Below are 21,441 nucleotides of genomic sequence, written 5' to 3'. Positions count from 1 at the left end.
CAAAATTCAAACCATAGAATTAATAAAACACACTCAGAATTAAACAAAAAATAATAATGAAAAAAAAAATCACCTTCGGATAGAAACAGAGTGGATAACCGATTTCGAGAGACCACGACATCCTGGTTCACACAGCAAAACCAAAACCAAAATAATAATTAATATATATATATATATATATATATATATATATATATATATATATAATCTATAATATTTATTTAAATTTGAGTGTTCATTTATGATAAAAATTTAAATATTTTTAAATTTGTTAAAATAGTATGAATTATATTACATAGATATGGCCATTTATTATTTTTAAAACTATAATTTTAATTAATTTGAATATATTAATTTTGTGTAATATTTTTACAGTTTTGAAGTTTGAATTAATTAACCTCTGTAATACAAATTGAATAATCTCAATTTATTATTAATAAGTTATTTATTTTCCCTAGGCGGGGGGGTTGGGATTGTGAATGTGTGATCCTCTAATAGGATGATCAGTTTGTTCGAAGAAGGAAGAACATTGGGTAAGAATTCTACGAACCAAATATAAGTGTGGTAATGACATATCTTACGCGTTATTGATATGAATAGAGGACTTGGTCAAAATTCTGGAATCACAATTGGCAGCTCTTTATACAATGACCTATAAAGTCCGTTATATATTTTATCCATTCTGATTCACAAAACTATTTTCCCCTTCGTCTTGGTGATTTCAGAACACTTTTTGGTAGAATCTATGTCTACAAGGTTTGCATGTTGTAAATTAAAAAAGGATCGAAAACGATGATTTTTATGAGATTAGGGGTAAATGTGTCCTTTCCTTGATAGACTTATTTCTTTTTTTTTTAATATATCCAAAAAAATTAGATGAAATTATTTCATTCCTAAATTTTGTCAATTCAAATAATATAAATGTCCACTTAAAACCTTTTCAAAATTTATCCTGCCTGTTTTTTATTTCTTTTTTCATTAATTGCACTCTTATCCTATAAGTTTATCCCGACAATGTTAAGAAGTAAACCACAAATCATTTAATTATTCAAAAGATAATGAATATTTTGGTAAATAATTATTTTGTTAGCTGGATGTGTAAACTAATGACATTTTAATCTTTTTTTTAAGAATAAAAATTTCTGATTTAATCCTTAAATATATAAAAAAGAATATGATAACACATAATTTAATAAAAAATTAATTTTCATACTTCACAAGATAATATTAAATTGAATTTCAAAAATTATAATTTATTATTAAATTAATCCTTAAATATTACAACTTAATTATAAAATAATCTCATAAAATCAACTAACAGGTTTTCTATATTTAATAATTAAATCAAAATTTTCATTCTTATATAAACTAAAATGTTAACAATTTACAAATTCAAATACTAAAATAATCATTTATCCAAATATTTTCATTTACCTGATCAATATTTTAAAATCATAATCAGCAGCATTTTAAGTTTTCCTTTTCTTTGCAAAAAAAAAAAAAAAAAAAAAACACTTTTTCTAGTCTTTCGAGATCCAACAGAGAATAAACCGTGAAAAAAGAAAAAAAAAAAAAAGCTTCCCTGATTCTTTTCTCTCGTTCACAGCAAAAAAAACAGCACCGCTTTATAATTGGCATCACTATTATTGTTCCCACCATCCCCAAACATGCTTCTCCCACCCTTCCTCACTCTCACTTTCCTCCTCCTTTTCTTCAATGCTTCCGTCGCTGCGATTTACTCAACGACAACATGTTCCAACATAGTGTCGCTGAGATATCGCAGCGACAGAATTTCCGTAACGGACTTTGGAGGTGTCGGCGACGGCCGCACGCTGAACACGAAAGCGTTCAGGGCGGCCGTATACCGCATTCAGCACCTTAGAAGGCGCGGTGGCACGGTGCTTTACGTGCCTCCCGGGGTGTACTTAACGGAGAGCTTCAACCTCACTAGCCATATGACCCTTTATCTTGCTGCTGGTGCCGTTATCAAAGCCACGCAGGTACTGTTAACTCTCATTCAGCGTTGGTCACCGTTTTCTTTTTATTACTCCTTTTTTCATATATATAATTTTAATTTTAATTGGTGTTTTGTTTAAAGAAAATCTTGTTAAAAATTGAGTAAAAATGCGATTTGTTGTTTGAAAGATGGGTTTTGATTGCTTAAAAATTTGGGCTTATGCGAATCTGAATTTCAAGATGGTGTGACATGTTTGTTAGATAACTTAATCTCTTAAGTGATGAATTTCATTTTAGGCACATCTCACATTAAAAAGATTATGGATTTGCTAATGTGTTTCCTTTTTTTTTAAAGTATTAAAGCATTGCATCTTTCTTTTGGTCTATACCAAAAAATTATAAAAAGCATTAATGTGTAAATTTATCATTTTAAAGACTGATAATAAAAAATTCTTTTAGAAATTAAAATAATACAAACACAAGCGAATGTTTGGTTAAAATATCTAATGTTTTAATTTTTTTAGTTTATTTTTCATGCACTATCATTATAAAACTTAACTAACTTACTAAACATAATGATTAAATGATAGTAAGTTACTAGTAATTTTTCCTTAAAAAAAGTTACTAATAATTTACACTATTAGTACATAAACTATTTATTCTTAATTTTTTTTAAGTTAATAAAAGTATTAATTGTTTTTAAAGAAACTCAATCAAATATGCGTTTTTCATTTAAATAAATTGACTTAGCCAAGTTTTCTTTTTATATTAGATGCATTTGTTTTTGGACGAGAATGACGTAAACTGCAACAAAACGGCATTTCAATCCTTTGAAAATGCTTTTCATTTACGATTTTGTTCTTTATGTTTTTTAAATGATTTTGTTTTTGATTTAAATAGTGTTAAATTGAGTACTTCAGTAATTTAAACTCTTTCTACCATCTGGGTTGTTTTCCCAGATTGTAATTTGTTGTTTAGCGTTCATTTGTCCCTTTTTCTTTGCTGTCACCCATCACAAATAAAAAGATACCCAATTGGAAATTACTAACAGGATGAGATACCATGAAGCGAGAAATAAATTTAACCAAAACTATTATTATTATTATTATTATTATTATTATTATTATTATTATTATTATTTTGTGTATGAAATCTTAATTTATTATTTTATTGGGATCAATTATGTCGGTGTACAACTTTTTGTTTGAAAGCAGACAAATACGTGTATACACTACTAAAGTAATGAAAAAAATATATTACCGTTTATTAATAGAAATTCTCTGAACAACTTTTTCTCTTCAAAAAAATATAAACTATCTGAACAATCTGTGATACTATATAATATAATATAATTTTTCTAGATCAATATATAGTGGAGTCTGTAGACTAGAGCCACCTGACGCTAAAATCAAAGTGATAATGACTATATAGTCCCTGCAATGCAAAATGCCAGCAAATGCAAGCATTTTTCTGAAAATTCAAGAAGCCAAAAAATTGAATTGTAGAATTTGATACACCGTAATTTAAAGTCATTTAGCAATTTGTGAAGAAAAAAAAATCAAGGGTCAATACTCAGTACTTGTGAATGATGATGAGAGGACAGAAAGAAGGAACCTCTGTATTATAAAAGGGTCTGCTATGTGTCATGAATTGGCTCATTTGGTATGTTGTTTAGGTTTATCTTCTTGTCTGAATTTTATGTACGGTTGGTAATATAAGTAAAGGACTAAATAGGTAATGGGTTGTCTGAAACAAAGAATTCACATGAATTATGTGGGCCTCCAGATGAATGGGATGAAAAGTATAGGTGGGTCTCTTGTCTGCGTTAGCCACATGTGCATGATATTTAAAGCATTGACAAATGACAATGAGGGGTATCACATAAATTGACGTAAAATTAATTTTGAGTACTGTTTATATGTGCTTGGGTCCATACATAGCAATTTTAAATGAAAAGCACCATGTTATCAGAGATCTGACAATGATACTTATTTTGTGGATACTCATAGTTTGCTATAGATTATAATAGTATTCTTAGAGCCCTCCTTATTGTTTAGTAAATCAAGTCTTGCTAGGAAGGTTTTGTTATCTGGCCCTTTATTCAGCTGGAGCTGTAGCAGAATACAAACTGCATATTTATATCTTGTTTATGCTTATAAACTTAATTGGAGGGAATATGTGCTGTTAACATTATTAAGTAGTGGAATGGTGATACTGTAATTGTTAGGAGCTAGGAGAGAGGGAAGATAACATTAATCACAGTTAGAGTGATTTGTTAAGTAAATAGGGGAATTAAGGAGAAAGGCTTCATTCAGTCTTGGATCATTTGAGAATTGAGCATTTGCTCTTTGTAAAGGGTTCTAAACCTCTAAAAGTACCTGACTGATGGTATCAATTCCAATGCTTTGTGACTGATTCAACATTCAGTTTTAGATGCAATGTATAAATCTATATGATAGGACTGTGACTATCAAACTCATTTGTCATGTGTATGTTAAGACGTAAAGTAATAATTTCATATATTTTGCTGCTAGAATACGATTTGAAGTGAATGCTGAGAGTCCCCAGTGGAAATCAAAACACCTCTATTCTTCCTTCTAGCACTGTTTATTGTTTTAACGGAAGAAAAGGAAACATGATAGGTAGGAATCTTGAGATGAACTCTCTCTTTTTTCTTTCCTACCACACTTTTTTATGTTCTTTCTCTCTTCACTTTTTAGGAGTTGGGGAATTGGCCTTTAATTGCACCCTTACCATCTTATGGAAGAGGAAGGGAGCTCCCTGGAGGAAGGTATATGAGTTTTATCCATGGAGATGGACTTAGTGATGTGGTAATCACAGGTGGGTATCAAATCTATAATATTTTCTGAAAAATTAAATTACTGTTTTGATTTCTTAGTTTGTACCAGACCACTGTTATCTAAAAATAAATATTATAAGTTACTAAGGTATATAAGAATGAAATGTAAAATAGTATTCAAGTGAAATGAAAAGAAAATGTCATGCTACTGCGTAGCCATAATGTATTGGATATCTTGGGAACTGAGAGTTTACTCCATATTTTCATAGGTGAGAATGGGACAATTGATGGGCAAGGAGACGTGTGGTGGAACATGTGGAGGCAGAGAACACTTCAATTTACAAGACCAAACCTTGTTGAATTTGTGAATTCACAAGATATTATTATTTCAAATGTGATTTTCAAGAATTCTCCCTTCTGGAATATACACCCAGTTTATTGCAGGTATTTATAATTGAGCAATGTGCACTATTTTTTGTTAACAATATTTTCATTTTCTTGATTACAACTAGCTTGAAGCAAACTAAAAAGGGATGAAGAGGTAGAGATTTCTTCCTGAAATTAATTTCAAACTTCCTTTCTTCTTTACAGCAATGTTGTGGTTCGATATGTCACAATTTTGGCCCCTCGTGACTCTCCTAATACTGATGGAATTGATCCAGGTAAATTGTCTCTAAATAAGCTACATCTTGTGCAAATAGTGAAGTAGTTGCAACAAATAGTCAAATCCTATTGCCAATGACCTCATTAAGTTTCACTTATTTGGTATTGAACTCTTTCCTTTATAAGAGAACTGTATCTCATCTTTTATTGGAGCCAAACTGTTCAAGGGAAGTATTGAGATTACTATCGCCGACTCCACTAGTGCTATCATGCTATGTATGTAGCTCAAGAGCCTACAAGTATATTGTTCAAATATAAGATTTTATATGTTGTTCTCTAACTGCATAAATCTAATCAGCAGTTCAACACTATCAAGTGTCATGTTATAATGCATGTAGTAAATGAATCTGCCGTGAGGTATTTTGAAAATTAAAAGAGGCCTTTGTACTCAATCATCTATATTACTCATTTATGCAGATTCAAGTTCAAATGTCTGCATAGAAGACTCATACATATCTACCGGAGATGATCTTGTGGCAGTGAAGAGTGGGTGGGATGAGTATGGTATTGCCTATGGTCGCCCTAGCTACGGTATCACCATCCGACGCTTAACAGGGTCATCTCCATTCGCTGGCATTGCAATTGGCAGTGAAACCTCTGGAGGGGTGGAGAATGTGCTAGCTGAACACATCAACCTCTTCAACATGGGAGTTGGTATCCACATCAAGACCAACAGTGGCAGGGGAGGGCTCATCAAGAACATCACAGTGGCTCATGTGTATGTGGAGAATGCAAGGCAGGGAATAAAAATAGCAGGTGACGTAGGGGGGCATCCAGATGAAAAATTTAACCCTAATGCTCTCCCAGTTGTGAAGGGTATCACAATTAAGAATGTTTGGGGAGTGAGGGTTAACCAGGCAGGTTTGATACATGGATTGAGAAATTCCCCTTTCACTGATGTTTGTCTGTCAAATATCAACTTTCATGGCATGAGAGGACCAAGATCTCCCTCCTGGAAGTGTTCTGATGTGTTTGGATTTGCTCATCAGGTTAGCCCTTGGCCATGTTCTCAGCTGAGCAGCCAAGAGCCTGGATCATGTGCCATTTAGAGACTTTCACTCTCTTCAAGTGTTGTAGTAATTGAGTGCTTCTTTCATTGAATTGTATGATATCGTATGAAAGTAAATTTAGTCAAACATGTTGAGGATCATGTGCCAAACACATGCATTAATTGTGAGCGCCAATATATATATAAGCAATTTAATTAAGTACTTATTTATTATGTTGTTGTCACATGAGCCATTTTGTCATAATTTTTATCATGAAATTTACAGAAACAAGTTATAAAGAACTTATTCCAATATACTTCATCAAAAACCTTATTAAAATAAGCACACAAAAAAGGCTTATAGGAATTACTAAATAAGCTTTGTAAAAGTTCTTTCAAGTGTCTTGAGATTCTTTTTCAAGATTGTAGAACCCAAATAAGTGATGATAATCAGGTGGTACAGTAATTAGTAATAGCTCATGATCTCTTCATTTAAACTTTCATCTGTCCTTGGCTTTTTTTGTTCCTTTGGAAAGTTTTTGGTAGAGACTAAAAATCAAGTATTGCTCAAGGATATCAAATTATAAAGAAAAATATCATATAAGAATAGAACCTCTTAAACCACAAATATAATACACCTATATGGCTACTAAACCCTATAGCCCAAAATCTAGCAAAACACACACACCTTCCTCTCTCCTCTCTCTCTCTCTGCCCTGGCCAGATAACCACCACCTTCACGTGAATCATTAAAGGCTTATTGTTGGAAATTGACTTCACATAATGGATTCATCATCCCAAGTGGTCTCCTACTTGGTCTTTACCTTCCACTTTACCAACCATTTAATATAAAATTCAATGAAATTTCCTCCCAACTAGATCTGGTGTAGTTAAAGGCCATAACAAACCAGGAGGGGACACAGACAAATAATTTTGTCTCTGATAAACATTTACATTCATTTTACATATTCCTTCACCTTATTCTTCATGTCAATCAATAACTCTCCACAAGTATAAAAACCGCTTGGAATTCAACACGCTTGAATGCTAGCTAGCCCAAAGGGGTTCTGTGAGACTGCCAAAAGGTAAGGAATTCAACATGCTTGGAATGACTAGTATGCCATGAATCATAATTTGTATCATTTGTTTGGGTAAGCTTATCCAAAAGCACTTTTAAGAGAAGAAAAAATAAAACGAGTTTTTTTATAAGTTAATTAATTTATTCATAAGTTAAAATTAACTTATTTATAAGTTAATTTATAAAACGAGTTTTTATAAATTTAGTCTGTGCATGAGTTAATTTAAGCTTATGGAGAGTTGGTTTCATTTTTTTCTTATTTTTTTATCCTACAAGTGCTTATGTAAGCTTACCCAAACAACTCAACCAATTGCCACTATGCTTATATCTCCACTATGCTTATTTCTTATTGTCGCCAAGTAACTGGTTCTCAACTAACCCAAGGACTAGTACAGCCAACCCTTCAAATCAATTATCAATGATTCCTAGTAACCTCAATTTTGTTATTTCTACTAACTTTTCATAGCTTCTTGTCTCCCATGTTAAATGTTCTATACCTCCAACAAAATGGCGAACAAATGCACACAATTTTACTTTGCATATTTGGGCCAGATATACACACAAATCAGACTCACTTATTGGACTCTTATCCAGCTATATGAAGGCCCCTACTATTCTCACCTCACAGACTGCTCTTTCCACCTCCTACTTTTCAAAATCAGGATAAAAAGACACTTTTATCCTCTCCCTATTTTCCTACACCCCCACACATTTTTATTTTACTCTTAGATTTAACAGAAACACGATTCGATCAGATGTGTTTTTGGAAATAAAAAAACAAATAATGAATGGGGTGTGAAGAGCAGAAAGCAGGATGAGAATAACAAAGCCTCAACATGATTTAGGAATATTTGAACCGATTTTATAAAAAAATAAAAAAAAAATTGACAAATTAGGCAAGGTCTTAAGTAACTCTTGACTTGTTCTCGTGGAGATGACAACCAAGCAAGGTTAGAATTTTATTCGAAGATCAAGGGACCCACTTGAACTATGTTATGGGACAGCCTAGCTAATTAAACAAGTTGTTCTTATTAACAGCAGCACATTAGTTTCCGAAACAGCTGAAAGTGATGTCTAGTACAATACAAAAAGATCTACAGAGATTTGATTTGTAATAGGAAATTAGAAATAGAGAAATTATGTAAGCAAACAGTGGGTCAAAAGCAAACTGAAGCAATTGAGGAGCAAGTTTTGGATATGAACAATATCTTTAAGGCTGCTCAATAACCAAAGTTCAGATTTTCCCATAACATTCCACATAGTTTGACATGTATCCACTTCGTCTAACTTACTTTCTTGTGTATTAGATGAAATCTAATGAATGTTGTATTAAATTCTCAAATTTCCTTCTGTGATCTCCAATCCATTGCCCTAATATAACAACATCTTCGCTGCCTCTGTCTCTTAGTTTCATATTTGACTGATTCAGAATCTCGTTTTAATTGTTAATTCCCATGTCTGTTTGGCCTCAGTTAGAAATTAAGATACATAACACTTGTTATCCATGGTACGTACACAACACTTGCTCGGTGTATCTGGAATTTCCATTCTTGGAAGCAAATAAAAACCAGCAAACATTATTATCTGTCAATTATCCCACACTAAATTACAATTTTTATTAATTTTTTAAATTCATGATTTTGGTCATTTTTTAATTTTCCTAATTATATTATTAACAAATAATCTTAATTAATTAAGTTATTAAATTAACTATAAATTAATCAAAATCATTAACTATTAAAAAAATTAATAATAAATTATTAATAATCATAATTCACACTCCTTTCACCTTTATTGTCACACTTAACTCCTTTCACCTTTCTCTGTTTCATTAAAATTAATAATTTTTTATTAAAAAAATTTAATGATTAGTAATTTTTATCTAATTTGTAATTAATTTGATATTTCTAATAGTCTACCAGAAAACTAAAATCGTCAATTTATAAAACTAATAAACTAATAGAATCAAATATTATAATTAAAAATTAAGAAAATCAAATTTACAATTTAAAATTAATGCATACAAAAACATTTAAATTAAATTCATTTCGAAATATATCTAAATTGTTTATAGTTTTTACTATAAAACTCCAGTTCTAATATTATGCCAACAAACTATTGTATCTCACACAAAACCCAACATTTATTCTTTTGTTATGATGTTATTGATAAGGAGTAAGTATCTATGGCTTTGCCACCAAATCAATCCAACAACAAAGCCCAACATGAAGCAAGATCAAGTATTAGGATCAGCAAGTTACATTTCTCTACTCACTCATGATCAACACCATATTATTCTACAGTATAAAACATCCCTAACAACTCATAAACAACATAAAATAATCAAAACTTACACATACATCATACATCTCTATATCAGATGCAAACTTATTTACACAAACACTCACCCTTCATATCTATATAACTACTATATATATATATGCATCATCGTCGTTCGTCGTTGCAACATCAAAATCAGAACAGCTTCATGAACTTCCGAATCTTCTTCGCGAACCAGCTCTCCTTGTGGCGGTGGTGGTGGTGGTGGCGCTCGCCGTGGTGTTGGTGGTGGTGCTCGTGATCATGATCGTGATCGGAATCCTGCCTCTCCACCGTCGCCGGAAACCGCGTCTCGGCGGCGGAGTGAAGCCTAACCCAGCGCGGATGGATCCGACTGGCGGCAGCGGCGTCGCCGACCAGGATTGCGTCGTTGCCGTAGGGGATCTCGCGGCGGTGGCGGCAACGGCGGTGGCCGGTGCGGAGCGACAGCGGCAACGGACGGCCGGGCTGGAAGTGGCGGTTGATCGGACGGAAGCGGAGGAGCGTCAGCGGAACGGGATCGATGGTGTCGATCGTGAACGAAACGGTTTTAGGTTCGGAGTGAGGTTTGGGTTGGGAGAAAGGGTTGGGGAGATCGCGGGCGCGTGAGAGGGTGAGGAGGAAGAGGAGGGAGGAGAGGAGAAGGGCAACGGGAGGGGAGACTCTTGTGGCCATGGTGGTGTTGGGGCGTGTTTGGATGCGAATGTGAAAATGAGGAAATGGAGGGTTTAATACTTGAATAGTTGAATGGAGGAGAAATTTTCTTGGTTTTACATCGAGAGAGACACGTTGCACAAGCACGACTTGACTTTGTTCGCGGTGAGAATCATCACTACTTGATTTTATTGTTTTTTAATCAATTTTATAATTTTGAATGGGGCTATAAAATAATGAGACGTGAGGTGAGATAAGTTTTTACACCAATAATGAGACTCTTCTAGTAACAATTCGTGAAATACATTTTTTTAATATCGATTAATTTTATGTGGATTTATTTTTTATTTAAGGAATTTTCTATTTTTAATAAATTTTAATTGAAAAGACAGAATGTTAGGACAAATGTATTAGAAATGATATCGATAGAATGTCTTAGGAAAATAAATTAAATAAATTTGATTTGATTTAATAAAAAATTATATATATAATAACATGATTAAAACTCGTAAGTGTACTGGTGGAACCTATAACTCGATTATTTGAGTTATTAGGGGATAATAACCACTTAACTTATTAAGTGCATATCTCACTAACTCACAACTAGCTAATCATCTATTTCACTAATTCACAAACTCTATTATTATAAATAAAGAAGTACTTTGCATGTAAATTTATCTTTTAACTCTATTAAAATGTTGATTATTTACTAACTGATCTTAAGTGACAAAGTAATTTTTCAGATATCATCTTCTCGATCAGAGGAGCTTGACATATTGAGTAACAATCAAGAGAGAAGAGAAGATTGATTCGGTCATTTTTGGAGATCCATATGAAGAACACTCCAAAAGTTGGTGAGAACAATTACGTTAAAAACATTTACTTTAAAAGTCTAGTAGAGTTTGTTTAGAAAATAGTTTATCTATTGATAGTTTAAAGAATACTACGCGATTGAAAGGGAGCAATTCAAGATTTTTTTCTGTGTATACGAGAACAAAATTTAAAACTTAAAAAATATTAATGAAGAAAATAAAATAAAAAATAGGATTTTAAGTTAATTTTTGCTTAATTTTCTTCTACTGATGGATCATATCTTTAGATTTATAAATAAAATTAATAAAAAATTATAAATTTTATTATTTACTCAATAATTATTTTAGAATTTGATATTTAAATAATTATGTAAAAAAAAATTACCCTAACTTTTATACATTCGTGATAGTACGCATTATCTATTCATAGTTTATCTATTGTTTAGAAGATAGTTTATCAGTATTGGAAAAAAAAGATAGTTTATCTATTGATAGTATTTTTCTTTTACAACAACCTTGTTAGAATTTTTTTAATTTCTTACCATTTTTAATTTTAGTTCTAACTTGAATTTTATATTTTTAAATTAATAATTTAAAATAAAATTATATTACAATATATATTATTAATCATAAATCTAAAATATATTATTTATTATAAAATTTGACTTTAATATAATTTATATATTAAAAATATTTATTTGTTATAAATTTTAATTATATACTATAAACATTTTTTTGCTGCTAAAATAAAAATTTATTCGATACAATATACAACTAAAATACTAGTTTTCTAATATGTAATGTACCTATGTGTATCCGTATTGAGGTACGTTTAGGCATCGTATATGCATGCGTATTTGTAAGAGGTAATGTATCAATTACGTATTTGTAAGAGGTAATCTACTCAAAACCTATGCGGATCCAAAAAAAATAAAATCCAACTTTTAGTTCTTTTGGTTTAAAATTCAAATCTCTTCTTTTATGTTAATATCCTATTCGGTTGTTGTTTGTGTTATCATACATGTACCTCGAGGTTTAAGAATGTGTAACAATAAAAAAAAGACAAAAAAATACGCATAAAAACAAATATACCAAGAAAAAAAGAGGTAAAATATAAATCAACCATGTAAAAATTATATAATTACAAAATTCACGAACTTAACTTTATATCACTCGAATTTCTTACAATACACTTAGTTGTAAGATGAACCTTTCTCAACATGCATACTTTGCATGAAAATAGCAAATTGACACTAGGTCATTTAATAATCACCGTGATAATTAAATGATTAAAACACAATCATCGTAATAGAGACATTTGTTATATTTCAAACTCAAGAATTTTTGGTTCAACCATCAATTTTAAGTGTGTAGACCCTTAAAAAGAAAATATTAATCTCTAAATCGTTGACATGACAATATAATATTGGGCTTTTAATTATTAATTTAATTAACAGTATTTAACTTAATAATAATTTAATTAAAAAATATTAATTATTAAAAAAAACCTATTCTAATCACCTCAGGATTTAATTAAAAAATTAATATTATAATGTCACGTGAAAATTTAGTGGTAAACATTTTATTATTAACGATCAACACTCAATTAAACCAAAATTCTTAATTTTGATAAATAAATAGGTTAAATATCTATATTTTTATAAGATTTTCAAAATTTTATTTTAGACTAATTAAATTGTTTTTTACAATATGCCACTTAACCAAAAATGCATTTTAGTCTTCAAGATTTGTCATATATCATGTCTAAGATTCCAACATAAGGTAACCAAATTTCAGAACTTAATAATTAAGAAGTCACGACCAATTTTCTTCTAAAAAAAAAGGTCACGGCCAATTTATTGTGATTATAAAAAGTTTATTCTTTTTAGGAAAGGGGTGGCCCCTCCGAGGGGGGGATAAACACAAATCAAGATAAACCATTTATACACACACACACAAAAAAAAAAAACATGCAAATGATAGCACCTTTATAAATTATACATCTATTATAAGATTAATACCTAAAGTCAACTGTACAAATTAATCAGCTAAAGTATAATTTATTTACCCTGTAGATAATAATAAAAACCATTTACAAGCAAAAATTTAAAAAATTGAAATATTTAGAATTCAAAAATCATCATACTAAACTACATTTATGAATTTAGAATTGAGTGAGAATATTTACACGAAAGGTAAAACTTGCTTTTTAGATACTTGATCGACCTTTTCTAATTTTCCTAGTCTTGTGGTTCTCAGATAAACCAAAGTTTATTATAACCTCTACGTTTTTATTAACGAAATAGGGAGTGATTCAGGTTCCTTCCGACTTTTGGAACAACTCAATAGCAAGTGGATAAAAGCGACAAAATAAGAAGTAATTACTATCATGTTATTGTTGACCATCAACTTCAACCAATTATCCATTTAGCAATCTAGATGATTCAATGCAGTTCAGAGATTTTGGTGCCTAATGCAATACAATTTTAATAAAACTAGATGCTGTTGAATATTTCATTCATTCCCGGAAGTAACCCACGGCGCAACCAAAAACAAATTGTTCATAATATATTACATCAATTAGAATACGAGAATTTCCTTCTATGATACCTACTGTTTCTAAAAATTTCCATCTTTTCCCATTATGAATTTTGAGGAACAAGTATTAAATAAGTTGGATCACCCATCTATAAAGCTGCTGTTACAAAATTTCCAAGGCATATACATATACATGTACTTTCATAGTCATAATCTACCAACCGAACAAAGCAAAATAATGAGCCACAGAAATGATTGGCAGAAGTGGAACATGCAGATGATACAAGCCTTCTCCCTTCTTTTTGCCATGAATAACACTAGAATTAAGTTTGAGATGAAGATTTGTCCCAATAAAAAAAGTGTGATGCCTCAGAGTAGAATGTATTATTCTTATGCCATATAACCTTTTCCATCTCAAGGTGCCTGAAAATTTAGATGAAGACAGTAAACTAAACTGTGCAAGGCCAAAATTAAACCATCAAGAAATGAAGATGCTGCACTTACCAAGTTGATGAAGTTAAAAAGCCTTTCCTCTGTTGTAACTGTCAACATTTGGATTATTCCCAAAAGCACCGAAACCACCACCATGTAAATTACCAAAGGTGCTGCTTTGGCTTGACATTCTGTCACCATATGCACCAGATTGACCCGACCCAAAATTTCTAAAACTGCCAGATTGGTTTGAACTACCAAATCCTCCAAAACCACTGGGGCGAGACTTTCCACCAAATCGAGTTCCTGCTTGACCAGAACCAAAGCCACCATCATATCTATTCATCTCACTGGAATTTCCATAGCTAGATCGGCCAAATCCAGAGTTTCCGTAACTCCCAGAACGACCAAGTCCAGGATTGCGACCAAAACCTGTACCTCCAGATTGACGATCCCTCATAGAGCCAGATCGACCACCACCCATGCCAGTAAACATCTCTGCTGATCCAGCAGGAGCATCAATCTTTGGTAGCTGATAAACAAGAATAGCAAGAGTCAAAGAAACTCAAGGTGTCAAGAAAAAAAGTTATAGCAGAAGGATTTGACCTTTCACATGTTAAGTAAAAGAGCATGTGTGCACACATAGAGTACAATTGTAATTTGTAACACCACAGTCAACATCGAGATAAAAAACATCCACCAAAGCATTATCAGTTTGTCAAAGACTCAATTGTGTTAATTCAATTTGGTTAAAATGAGAATTCATAACATAAGAACCCCTGCCACTCCATCAGAAGTTATTGAGAATATGATGGCTAAAGCCTTCAAAGATGTGCATAAAGAACTTCAGCCTTTCTCGGATCATTTCCAGCAAACTCACAGTTTAGAATTTTAGGTTTTAACCTTTAATATCTTATAACAAATACTTTCTGTTGACCTTATACCCTTCACCATCCAAGAATCTATAAGGCTATAACTAACAGGTTTAATACAAGCTTTAACTTATATTTCAATACAATTTACTACTTAACCCAACCAAGAACTATAGATGTATATGTATGCAAGATGTAATTGAGAACAAAATTCATAGAATTGTGATAAAATGTGTAGTCTGCATTGCCGTAATATCATATCCTAGTCCTTTACCAAAACTACATGTCCTATCCAAATGCCATCATATTTTAATCAGTGAGGTTTTTTAGTCTGAAATTTGCAGCTTCATCCCGCCCTACTTGGTGTTATGAGCATCAAAGGCAAAGAAGACCCTAGACATCAAGATAACATGTTCATATATTATAACCCTTTGCACTCATCAAGATAACATCCTGCATAATCTACCAAAGTTTAATGAGTAGAACACCACACTTGTTGTATGTACGGACAGCAGTTTGCGGGCTGAACAAAGATATAGAAGAGTACTAGACTCAATGAAGATTTTCATCAACTTGAGTTTTATCGGCACTTGGCACCCAGTGATAGTGGAAAACCTTGGTCAAATTAAAGAGTGCCTTCCTTAATTCAATCACAAACTAGTAACAAAATAGGGATATTCACCACAAAGTTCCCTAACTTTGAGAGGCAGCACGTTCAAATCCCCCTTCGGAGTGAACTGGATTGGATTTATGGCAAGAGAATAGGATACTCAGCTTTGCATAGTAAATGACTAGAATAATAATAACAAAGACAACTTCCAGTAAGATAGAAGGATGGAAATGGAAAGGAAGCAAAGATCACCTCTGTAAATTTGCATCCAACATCACGCTGAATAGTCTGCACAGCCCTGGATTGGCCTTGTGTGTAAACAAGAATCGCACTTCCTTTCTTCCCAGCACGGCCAGTTCGTCCAGATCGATGAACAAATATCTCAGATGAATTGGGAAGATCGTAATGTATTACCTGTAAGAGAAAACCAAGTAAAATATTTACATACAAATCAACAAACAAAGTGAAGTGTATGTCAATGGGTTTGAAATGACAATATATATTACATAAAGGCATAAAAGATTAGAGTGACAATATATATTACATAAAGGCAAAAAAAAAAACATTACAACACAACCCCAGTATACAGTATCAAATATTCGAAAAACAGTAATAACAAAGGAGCAGAACCATCAAATAGAAAATATCAGTTTTTCTTGAACCTTAATCAAGAAATAACAGAACAATATAATGCAACAATTTCAAAAAGAAAGTGTAGCAAACCAGAACTCACAAGATCAACATTGGGAATATCAAGCCCACGTGAAGCAACATCAGTTGCCACTAAAACATTAAAATTGTTGTTTCTGAAGCCAGCAAGAGTTTTTTCCCTCTGAGTTTGTGAAATATCTCCATGCAAAGCCTCGCATCTAAGGCTTTTTGCCATGACATATGATAATCGATCAGCATCACGTTTCGTTTGAGTGAAAACAATACACTTTCCTCCATTCGCATGTTCCTACCAAAGTATATACCATTAGGAAAGGCATTAGAAGCCTGTATATGGACCAGACAGACTAAATTGCAATCATTTTAGTAAAAGAAAAATATACTAAAATAACTGCTTATAAATAAATAGCAATGATAACAAAAAACACAAACTATAGCTGATGCAAAAAAATAAAGAGAAAAAGATTGTATCTGAAGTCATACTGTTATCAGAGGTGCAAGAATTCCTGCTTTAGTGTACGAATCAGACACAATAGAGTACAACGAAATTCCATCTGCCAACTTCTGATCAGAATCTCCAACCTATGGCACCAATAAGTTCCCAGTTAAGTTATTACCAATACCAATCAATATAAGGATTCAGCACATTAATCTCAAGCATTCTTATTTACTCTTGATTCTTTTTTTGACAAGATTTCCTATTCATTCTTACAAAGTAAAAATCATAGAAAAATGTGTGTATAATAAGTACAGTTCAGTTCCTTGTGTTAGATGTCAAGAGACAAGAAATCAATAGCATCCATCAGATTTACCTAAACACCAAACTAATATTGAATGAAGATCTCATGCAGCAGCATAAATTCCAAAATTATATATAATAATCAGATATAAGAGTCACCATATAATGAATCACCGTTTAATTTTAATAACCACATCCCAGTAAGATAGTTATATAATACATAAATGCATAAAGCTACAATTTCTTTTGAAGATTGAGAACACACATTGTCACCCACATATATACATCTATATAGTATGTACATTAAAATTGTTGCTGAAAAATTACCCCAGCTAGCCTACAATTTTTACTACAAGCTTCACTCTCTTCACATTAATTTTGTGGACAAGGAGTGTCCACAATCAATCTACTGGAGTTCAGTACATGCATTTGTCCCAGTAGCATTCAAGAGAATGTTTAGAGGCAACCAAATATGCTAGTTTCAGAAGCAGTTTGAAGGAAATATAATATGAATAATTTGTGTTTGTAATTTTCAAGTAATCTTATGCCTTAATGTCATTTTTTTCAAGATTCTTTTGTATGCCCTCTAGTAAAAGATGAGTTGATGTCAATCAAAAAGTACTATTTAATGTGTTAATTTATCCAGACTCCAGAGTAAATAACCATGCCAGAATGGTTGTTCCTATGCTATGTAAACTGCCTTAGTTCACCAACAAATTTATTTGTTTCGATTTCCCAAAAAATGTTTAGAAACTTTATTTTATTTCCCTGTGTCTCTTGCACAAATCCCTAAGAAGGGGAGATTCTCTTTTAGTTCTGTATCTCAAAGGCACCACTGGCCCAATATCCTTAGGGTGGTGTGAACTTATTCATCCATATACCTGAGTTACTCCCTTATGGAATATATCCTGTCTTTGTATTTCATCACAATTGGACAATAAAAGTTTTAGCCCTTCTCATGGGAGTTTTCTGCACACTCTAAACTTTTACCTCAATTTTGGGAATCATTAGAATCTGAGTACCACGCAAGAAGATTTCATCAATTGAAATTTATTGACTGTTGGATCGCAAATCTTAAGTTTTAGCAGATTTCATTAGTTAAAATGTATTGTTTGTTGGAACCCAAATCTTAAGTTTTTGTTTGGTTTCTTCCAATTTGTCCACAAAACTCTATTTGGCCAATGTCATACTGGACTAGGCATAATTCAAACAGAAATGACACTTGAAAACAGCAATAGCAATTTTCCTGGAGCCTAAAACAGATTAGTATACTTACAAGATCAATGGTTAGGGGGTTGTTCAGGTAATTGCGGGTAATATTCTTTATCCAAGATGGCATTGTTGCTGAGAACATAAGGGTCTGACGATTTGGAGACAACCCTTCCAGGATCTTCTCCACAGCTTCTTGAAATCCTACTTGAAGCATCTGATCAGCTTCATCAAGAACAACAAACTTGACATTCTTTAAATTCAGTGCCCCCCTGTTGAGGAGATCAATAATTCGACCAGGAGTGCCTACTGCAATATCTACGCCATAATTAAGCTGCCTCATTTGTTGCTGGATGGGCATACCCCCATAAAGACAGATCATGGCCAAGTTAGGTGCAGCCTCATTGAATTCCTTCTCAACCTGCCGCGCAAGTTCTCTAGTCGGAGCCAAAACCAAAGCCAAAGGATGTCTTCCTTGCCTGAATAATCAACCACAAAAATTTGTTTAGTTAAAGACACAAATCAAGACTATATACTACCAGAAAATCCTACTTCAAGCAGAAAAACAAGGCTACAGATTCAAGTAAGATGTAAGTGTAACCAAATATAAAGTACCCATGCTTAGCATTAAACTGAATGATACTGTCCAAGATGGGTATCCCAAAAGCAAGAGTTTTCCCTGTTCCTGTTCTAGCTCGACCAATCATATCACGTCCTTGCATTGCAGGTTCCAGCACAGCTCTCTACAACAACAACAACAATAATTGTGTATCTCAAGACTCATGATCGAAGATAATAAATTGTCTAAACACCAGTTTTATATGGCATAAATTAGTTTTCCTGTAATTTCTGTGAACACATACCTTTGCACTCTCTTACAAGCCCAAAACATTTAAAAATATAAAAAATATACATCCAAACATAAATCAACTCATTTCACCACAGCTTTCTAATAATAATGCAGTAGCTTAAGCCCAAAATATTGCAACAAGTGGCTTTCATGAAATTTCTAAGAACATAAACACATTTGCTTTCTTTTTCAACCAAAGAGTAAATAAAATATATATCGGTACTGACTGGACGTAAATCAACCCATTTCATCCCAGCTATTTACTGCCACTACTAAGAAAGAGTAGCCGAAGCACAAAATATAGTGACAATTGGTTTTTCTACTTATGGCAATATTTCTACAAAGACAAACATTTGCCTTCTCTTTCACCCAAACTATTTCAAATTCAAACCAAATTAAAAAAAAAAAAAACAAAATTACCTGAATGTAATAATAAAGGGTATAATCTATAATCAATAAAAAACAAATTAAAAATAAACATTTCACCATAAATATTTTATACTTTTAAACTAATAATAAAGGAAATATCCTCATTTGGTATGCACATTTAATTAGACATTTTTACCCTTAAACCACTTAAACTTTCAAATTTTTCTTCTAACCTATAATAAGTTCCCATTATTTCTATATTGTTAGTTTTTTTATTCTCACTTTTTAACTAAATATATTTAACTTCTGTTTTTTAATTTATTATTTAAAAAAATTAGATAGGCGTGTCTTCCCCTAGTAATAATAATAATTATTATTTACATTTGAGTGTTTTTTCTTCAAAAAATAAATAAATAAATTTGAGTGTTCATTCTTAAACAAGAGCATGGTCAAAACTTATTTTCTTTGGCATACCATATCAAATTAAAGATATTTGTTTCTTTTTTAAATTTGAATCTTCACCCTCTATATCAAATTAATAGATACAGAAATTATATTCTCTTCATTTAAATAATTTCCTCCTTAGTATCAAAAGTCTTATCTCTATTTTTTTACATCTAACAAAAATGTTCATTATTGAAAAAGAAAACACTTTCCGTTTTGTTTTATTTCTCTTCAAGGTACTTAATTTCATTACTTCATTATTAATAAGTAATAAAAATGATATTTTGTTTAGCACATTATTTAAGAAAAATATTCAAATTTAAAAATGCCCTTGCAATGTACCAAAAACTTTCTATTCTACTAGTAAACTAATTTCGTAAAATTTTCCAACAACCGGTTTCAAGTTACTTATCATTTCCCTTTACCAAAATTAAAAATAAAATAAAAAACTACACACGAACCTCGCAACATCAATTAACAAAGCAGAAAACCTATTAACAAAAAAGAAGTCGCAATTTTTCCCAAAGAAAACTAATGAACAAAGCGAATAGACGTTGCCTGAATGGGGAAGAGCTTCGCAATCCCTTTCTTGGCCAGAGCATCTACAATCTGCGGAGCGATCCCGAGATTCGCGATCTCTAGTCCTTCGTCACTGTTCGCGCCGCTAACCTCCTCGTAGTTAGAGTAATCGCGCTCGACAGCGAACTGCGCCGCGCGAGGAACCGCCGACGCGCGGAAATTCAACGGTCCGGGATTCGTGTGAATGGTTCGGGATCCGTCGCCGGAGACACCGTACCTGTCGGCGGGGAACCTGCGAGGAAGCGGCTCGACGGAGGCGAGAGCGGCGAAGAAGCGGCGCGAGATTACGGAAGAGGATCTTCTGAGAATCACACTGCTGGTCATGTTGTGGAGATTGACGAAGAAGTTTGCGTTTTTCGGTTTTCGTCTGATTGACGAAGGGTTTGAGAATGAGTGTGTGATAAACCCTCGAATGCTTCGGAGAAGGGTTTTAGCTTTCAGGGTTTTAGGGTTGCAATCGTGTGTGATAAGATTTAACTATATTTTTTATTTATGTAATTTTATTTTTCTAATTTTAATTTAAGTTGGTGTTTTTCTAGATTTGGTTATTGTAATTTGTTTTGTTCAATTTTAGTTCTTATATATTTATGTTTTTTTAATTTTAATTGTTTAATATTTTATTTTTTCTATTTATGTTTTTCATAAGTTTATTTTTATAGATCGAAATTAGAAAAACTTAAATTTAAAGAAACTAAAAATGAGAAAAATATTTTATTAAAGACTGAAATTAAAAAAAAATAAACTTACATAGATAAAAAAAAATAATCTATTTATCGCGTGTAATTTTTAAAAAAATTATCGTGTGTAACAGTTTGTTTATTTTAAAAAAAAATCTTAAAAATTATACTTACCGTAATTAC

At 32.1% G+C, this 21,441-nt stretch overlaps 3 protein-coding genes across 4 annotated transcripts; 1 reads left to right on the top strand and 2 right to left on the bottom strand.

Moving 5' to 3' along the window:
* Window positions 1-1,566: 1,566 nt before the first annotated feature.
* LOC100816170 (probable polygalacturonase) lies at window positions 1,567-6,641 on the top strand. The gene is made up of 5 exons (XM_006585969.4): window positions 1,567-2,000; window positions 4,677-4,797; window positions 5,026-5,200; window positions 5,348-5,418; window positions 5,837-6,641. Exons 1-5 carry the CDS (start codon window positions 1,668-1,670, stop codon window positions 6,466-6,468), a joined length of 1,332 nt encoding a protein of 443 aa, XP_006586032.1. The 5' UTR covers window positions 1,567-1,667; the 3' UTR covers window positions 6,469-6,641.
* A 2,969-nt stretch (window positions 6,642-9,610) lies between these two features.
* On the bottom strand, window positions 9,611-10,620 carry LOC100799111 (uncharacterized). The gene has a single exon (XM_003532020.5). The coding sequence runs from the start codon at window positions 10,477-10,479 to the stop codon at window positions 9,961-9,963; it is 519 nt and encodes a 172-aa protein (XP_003532068.1). The 5' UTR covers window positions 10,480-10,620; the 3' UTR covers window positions 9,611-9,960.
* Window positions 10,621-13,773: 3,153 nt separating this feature from the next.
* Window positions 13,774-21,062, bottom strand: LOC100815635 (DEAD-box ATP-dependent RNA helicase 53, mitochondrial). Of its 2 annotated transcripts, XR_005892697.1 has the most exons (9): window positions 20,561-21,062; window positions 18,955-19,082; window positions 18,407-18,818; window positions 16,875-16,973; window positions 16,456-16,680; window positions 15,975-16,136; window positions 14,313-14,772; window positions 14,188-14,231; window positions 13,774-14,143 (listed from the first exon to the last, which is right to left on the bottom strand). XR_005892697.1 is itself a non-coding variant. In XM_003530662.5 (8 exons), exons 1-7 carry the CDS (start codon window positions 20,903-20,905, stop codon window positions 14,326-14,328), a joined length of 1,818 nt encoding a protein of 605 aa, XP_003530710.1. In that variant the 5' UTR covers window positions 20,906-21,062; the 3' UTR covers window positions 13,774-14,231; window positions 14,313-14,325. The 2 variants fall into 2 exon arrangements, 1 of the variants encoding a protein (XP_003530710.1); XM_003530662.5 differs by having other exon boundaries at window positions 13,774-14,231.
* Window positions 21,063-21,441: the final 379 nt, after the last annotated feature.

The sequence above is a fragment of the Glycine max genome, chromosome 8 (genome assembly GCF_000004515.6).
Source record: "Glycine max cultivar Williams 82 chromosome 8, Glycine_max_v4.0, whole genome shotgun sequence".
Taxonomy (NCBI): domain Eukaryota; kingdom Viridiplantae; phylum Streptophyta; class Magnoliopsida; order Fabales; family Fabaceae; genus Glycine; species Glycine max.
This window is presented reverse-complemented; position numbering and strand designations above follow the sequence as displayed.